The sequence below is a fragment of the Lactuca virosa genome, chromosome 8 (genome assembly GCF_052849685.1).
Source record: "Lactuca virosa cultivar CGN04683 chromosome 8, Lactuca_virosa_CGN04683_v6, whole genome shotgun sequence".
In the NCBI taxonomy this organism is placed as follows: domain Eukaryota; kingdom Viridiplantae; phylum Streptophyta; class Magnoliopsida; order Asterales; family Asteraceae; genus Lactuca; species Lactuca virosa.
The window spans coordinates 103,828,468-103,835,159 of NC_136433.1; the positions used below are offsets into that span (position 1 = coordinate 103,828,468).

At 34.1% G+C, this 6,692-nt stretch overlaps 1 protein-coding gene across 1 annotated transcript; it reads left to right on the forward strand.

Moving 5' to 3' along the window:
* Positions 1–370: 370 nt before the first annotated feature.
* On the forward strand, positions 371–1,352 carry LOC145132334 (small ubiquitin-related modifier 1-like). Its single transcript, XM_079067086.1, has 3 exons — positions 371–551; positions 897–1,046; positions 1,125–1,352. The coding sequence occupies exons 1-3, from the start codon at positions 456–458 to the stop codon at positions 1,185–1,187; spliced, it is 309 nt and encodes a 102-aa protein (XP_078923212.1). The 5' UTR covers positions 371–455; the 3' UTR covers positions 1,188–1,352.
* The last annotated feature ends 5,340 nt before the right edge of the window (positions 1,353–6,692 follow it).

The following is a 6,692-nucleotide window of genomic DNA, read 5'->3' on the forward strand; positions in this document are numbered from 1 at the left end:
TTTTTATATTATTTACCTTCTAATTTGTTGAAACCATTTATATTTTATCCTTATAACGTGTAACAACCAATCATAAATAACCCGTAACAATTATAAGAATAAAGTATGAACAATTTTAAAAAAGTTTAAAGGTTAAAAAAGTTTGATAGTATTTGATTAAGAAAAAAAAAAAAAAAAAGTCTCGAGTTATATATACTTTTTTTGGGCCCTACATTATATCTTTGCAAATGGTCAACACTCAAAAGAAACAACAAAACCACCACAAAAAAAATCAAAGAAGCAAAAGTCAAAATAAAAAATTCCCTCATCCCATACGGAACCCAAATTACATTTAAATATAGTTTTTCAAAACCCCCTATAAACCGCCCTTTCTATTCCCTATTCGATATCACATCTCTCAACTCATTCACAGCCAAAATCAAGCCGTGCGCAAACCCTAGAATTTATAGATAAAAATGTCGGCACACGGAGGAGACGGCGGACTAACTCATGAAGATGAGAAGAAGCCGATAGATCAGGCGGCGCACATCAATCTCAAGGTTAAGGGTCAGGTAATAAGGCGTATGATTTTTTTTGGTGTTTGTAGTTTGTTTGTGTTTGGTCGTACTTTAAGTCTGCCAATATACTTTTACATTCGTGGTTGCGTAATCCTGTGGTGTTTATTTGATTTGGTTAAATCATTTACTCGATCAGTTCGTTGATAATTGTAGGCTTTTACTGTTTGTAACGGCTTGTTCGTATCGATTTTAAGATAAGAACTTGTTTTCCGTCTTAAATGATACAGTCGAAAGTAGATAGTGAAACATTTATCATTTCAGTAGAAAGATATGTGTCCTGTTTTGGTACGTAAACAGGGTAGTAGTTGATTTATTTTTCTCGTTTTGTTGCTGTTGTAGGAAGGGAACGAGGTGTTCTTTAGGATCAAGCGCAGCACACAGCTGAAGAAGTTAATGAATGCCTATTGTGATAGACAATCACTGGAGATGAACTCTATTGCTTTTCTATTTGATGGGCGGCGTCTTCGAGCTGAACAAACTCCTGATGAGGTAATTTAAATTGCAATGTTTTTTTTGTTTGATTTGGAAAACTGCTCGTGATACTGATGATTGTTATTGTAAACACAGCTTGAGATGGAGGAAGGTGATGAAATTGATGCAATGCTGCATCAAACGGGAGGTGGGATCTAAATGCAAACCTTAGGTTGGATATGAATTAGAATAAAATTTGAACAGAAATGGTTAGTGTTAGTGTTAGTATTTTGGTATTTTGAGTATTTGTGATTGTGTATCAAGGTTTTACTGCCGGTTATTAGTAATACTTTTAATAGTTTGAGTTGATGGAAATTATTTTTACATATGTTTTATTTATTTTCATTAGCAGATATTTGTTTTTATTTAGGTGCATATCGGTCAACCAGTTTATATTCTGTTTTGTTTGTTTTGTGGATGGTGGGTTAGTGCTCAAACACGGTTTCTTCATAAGAATGATTGTTTGTTACATGTGGTTTTGGTGTCCCCCATGCACATATACGAGACGAAGCTGACATTCATATGAATGTGGAGTGCAATACTAAAGAAATTCTCTAATTCTTAAATGAACATTTAAAAATTGTTTTATTGAATTTGATAGAGTTAAATGCATTGTGAGAAAATATATATATATATATATATATATATATATATATATATATATATATATATATATATATATATATAGGGAGAGATCAAATAAGAACACCTAAAAGGTTGAGAACGCGAGAACAATTCTGAATCAATCAATTTAAAAGGGCATACTAGTAATTGTATATTTTAATTAAATTAAAATAAACTAAAATTCAATCAAATTCCCTTAAATTTAGGATCAGTTACCAAAAAAGAAATAAATATTCAAAATTTTATTTTTCTTATTAATGAAATATAAAAAACATTTTTACCAAAATTTATTTTAAAACTGAAAAAAAATTCTTACAAAAATCAATTTTTTTCTCCTATTTCACGGTTTTTTTTTTTTTTTTTTTTTTTTTGTGTTCAAAAAATGAATAGAAATTGAACACCAAATTAGGACATTTGTATTCATAAATATTTTTTTTTCAAAAAACCTGATACTACTCCAATCACAAATAAATACACATCAATTTACAAGTAATAATTATCATTTGAAAATAAAAAGAGTGTAAAAATTATCATTTCTTCATAAAAAGAATACCTTTAATCATAAATAAATATACTCATTAACACATGCTTACACTGTTATTCACAAATGGATACAGTGCTATTAAGAAATAAGTACCCTGTTATTCAAAATTGAATAAATGAATACCTCTAATCATAAATAAATACATTCATTCACTGTTATTCACAAATGAATACACTACTATTCACACATGAATGCACTGCTATTCATTCACTGTTATTCACAAATGAATACACTACTATTCACACATGAATGCACTGCTATTCATTCACTGTTATTCACACATGAATGCACTGCTATTCACAAATGAATACACTGCTATTCACAGATAAATACAATTTTTCATTCTTCCATTTCCTTTCACACCCCCTTCCTTTTCGCCTGTCTTCGAGGTGCAACAAAAACACCCCCACCAGAGGTGTTTGTTGGTGGTTTCCGGCGAGCCAAGGGCAGCAGCCCCCTCTGTTTTCTCCCACTCTTTTACGACACACGAAGAAACCCAAACACCCCCTGTTGTCGTTTTCTTTCTGCCTTCCTCCCCCTCTCATCGACAGTAACTGGAACAAGAAAACGAAGTGGTGAAGAGGTTGCCAGAATAGCCTCTGCCACTCCACTACTGCGATGAACCACCAAATCGGTGGAGTTAACTTCAACTACAATACAAATTAGCCCTATATTCTCTTCAATTTCTATTTTACTATTACGTAAACAAGAACATTCAAAAAACCGGAACGTGAAATTAGAAAAAGAAAGAGAAAACCTAGGATTACCAGTTTCGTTGATTTCGACATGACAATCATCGGAGATTGTCTCGAGAAGGCGGGGAAACGAGACCTCGTGAGGAAGGAGTCCAAGCCAGGTGGCGTCGGCACGGATATCCTCGATTGGAATCGGTGTTGAAGCGAGAGTTGATAGAAAAGACTGCGAAAATGGATTGTGCGTTCATCAGGTCTCACCGGCGCCACTTTGGTGAGAGGGTGATGGGTATGACGATGGTGGCTGCGGCGTGAGGTGAAGATGCTGAACAAATCTTCATGGTAGTATGTATATGATGGAGGTGGATTTGTTATAAAACCCTAGAGAGAGAGAGACGAGAGAGACGGGGGAATACGAGAAAGATGAGAGGAAATAGGTGAAAGGGTGAGAAATTATAGGAAATAGATAAAGTTGCAATTCCTATTATGCCCTTCTGATCATTTCAAAGTTACACTTTAATACCATTAGTTTTAGAATTTTTCATAAATAGTCCATTTAATAATAACCTTAGATCTAAGTATTTAAATGGTTCAGATCTGTTCTCTCGTTCTCAACCTTTTAGGTGTTCTCATTTGATCATACTCCATATATATATATATATATATATATATATATATATATATATATATATATATATATATATATATATATATAGTTGTATGTTTTTTGAATAGTTGGTTAGTGGTTAGAAGTTAAATTACCAAGTTCGTTAATTAAGTTTGAATCCGGCACTTCTAACTTAAGAGGCTTTCTATTTTTACCATGCAGGTTAGTTCCACATAATAGTGAATTCTATTTTTATCAAGTAGGTTAGTATCATATTGGCTATAACAGTGAATTTCATTTTTACCACGTGGGTTAGGGGCTGTTTGGCAACATCTGAATTTTTAAGATCTGAAATTCTAAGAGGTTTGAATTTCTAAGAGGGTCTGAATTTTTAAGATTTGAATTTTTAAATGTTGTTTGGTTGGAACCTCTGAATTGCAGTGTTAAATGATAAAAATGACTATTTTGCCCTTAAATGATATTTATTAGTACAAAGAGGAAAAAAAACCAAGAATTTGGTTTTCACATTTGCTTCATTAAACACATAAAATCCCAAAAACAACGACCTTCTAAACTCGAACAATTAACAATAAACCCAGACAAAACAGTTAGCAAATCAAGATGTTTAGAAGATATAACAAGTGTAGGGATGTCAAAAAGTCCCGTGGGACCCCGTTCCCACGGGGGCCCCGTCCCGTTTGGGGGAATATTTAAAAAAAGAAACTTGGGGTGGGGACGGGGGCGGGACCAAAGTTAACCCCCGTTTTAATTTCGGGGGCGGGGGCGGTGATAGGCAATTCCGTCCCGAAACCCCCATGGGGACCCCGTTAATAAATTACACATATATTAATTATATAAATATAAAAAACAATAACATGATTTCGAGCTTCCAAAATTCATCAAAAAAAACATGTTTTTAGGTTGTTAGTATAATGTTTTTAAGATGCCATAACTTTTTTATTTTTAACATGTCAAATTCTGCTATAAATAGTTATTTGTTACCTAAAAAATAGTTTTTTTAGCCTAAATAACAACTTTTTTTAGCCCAAAAAAAGGCAGCCAAAAATTAATCGGGGGCGGGGGCGGGGGTAATAAAGAGGATTCGGGGGCGGGGGCGGGGGTAGAAAGGCTGAACATTTCGGGGACGGGGGAACGGGGAAATTTCGAGGGCGGGGATGCACTCCCCGTCCCGTTTGCCCCGGTTGACATCCCTAAACAAGTGTGATAAGTGATTGTAAATGTAAATGACAAATCGCTGCATAATCAAATATGATTCAAAGCTCTACATAATTAGTGATGAAATCTGCATACATCAACATAAACAAGAAGGAACAAATTAATGTGCATACATCAACATAAACAAAAAGGAACAAATAAATGAGCACAAAAGTACTTCCATAAAATCCAATTGTATCTGAAAATTCAACCAGCTAAAATATGTAAATTAAAATAATGATAAGCTTAAAAATTCTCAGCAAGTAAATGAACATTTAAACAAAACCCAAATGACATAAACATTTGAACGTAACCTAAATTACACAAATGAAGTAAAAAATGGAATCAGATACTCAGATTTAAAAGTGACAACAGAGAATCAAAGAGTTCTTATTTATGGATATTCAGAGAAAAATGGAAAACCATGAAATGGAGGAAACTGCGTTTGATAGTTCAGAATATGAAATTGATTTCCGTTTTCACATCTCAAAAAATCGCATTCATATTTGATACAATAAACTCACAACAATTTTCGATTTCACACCATGAAGACCATTTATCTCAATGGGGGCTTCGATTTAGGGCTTGGCTACGGTTCGATTTCAGCAATGGGATGGTGTGCGACGTTGGCTCTGGCGGTGCAAGGGTGTCGTCGGTGCTCTGTGACGTCAAAGATGCAGAGGCAGAAGAGATGGGGGGGAGGGGGGGGGGGTGTTCGATGAACGGAAGAAGAGAGACGAGGGTAGAGTTATGGCAAAAAGGAAATGCGTTCTTTTTTTTTCTTTCAGATGCGACTTTATGTCTGACCGAATATGATGATATTTTCAGATGCAAATATAAGAGTATAAGAGGTAACCAAACCGTCTGAATAAAAAATGAATCAAAAAAGATTCAGATCAGTCTTTTATTAAGAGGCATTAAGATGCTACCAAACAGGGCCTTAGTCTCATATTTCGCCATAATAGTGAATTCCATTTTTACCAAGTAGGTTAGTTTCATATTGGCCATAATAGTGAATTCCATTTTTACCACGTGGGTTAGTCTCATATTGGCCATAATAGTGAATAATAATATGGTAATTCATTACACTCTATGGAATGCATCATGGATGTCGTAAATTTTTTTTTTTAAATTGGATGTTATATTAAATGTTAACAAGTGATAAAGTCTATTTATAAGATAAGATGTCAGACTATCTATTTATTTTAATGGCAAATCAATTCTACTTCTAAACAACTCTAAATCCATAGATAAAATTGCGAAAATGGTCCCTGTGCTTGTCAAAATTATGTGGTTTTGGTCCAAAAAAGTTTGGTGGTGCATCGGTGGTCCAATTTCGGATATTTTATGTGATTTTGGTTCTTATAGTTAGCATTTTTGTGTGGTTTTGGTCTATACCCCACCTAAAATGACTAATATGCCCTTACAATTGTTTTTTTCTATTTCTTTTAATTGAATTGTAATTCCTTTAATTAAAAAAACCAAATTATATATATATATATATATATATATATATATATATATATCACCCCACTTATCCCTTTCTCTCCCTCTCTCTCACACACACACACACACACTCTCTCTCTCTCTCACATACACACACACAAAGAACTCAACTTTTCAGATCAAACATTCACCCAAAAAAAATCATCGGTGTTCTTCGATGTGTTCATCAACAAACTTTTCAGATCACACGTAGCTCAGAACTCAAATCGATGCACCCCCTCCTTCTCTCACAATCGCAAGTATGCTCCTTCTTGTTTTAGCTTCAATCGACAACAACCACGATCCTCGATTCCTTCTTTTCTGTTCCGATTCGATTCTCACTACACCTTATTCGATTCACATCGCAGGAGCTTGGGGATGGTGAGTCTGGTAGTGTTGATCAGATTTTAGTGGTAAATCAAGAAGAGGTTAAGGCTTGTATATCGTTTTTTCTTTTTTATTAAACTCGATCACAACCTTCTTCTTTCTCTCTTCTG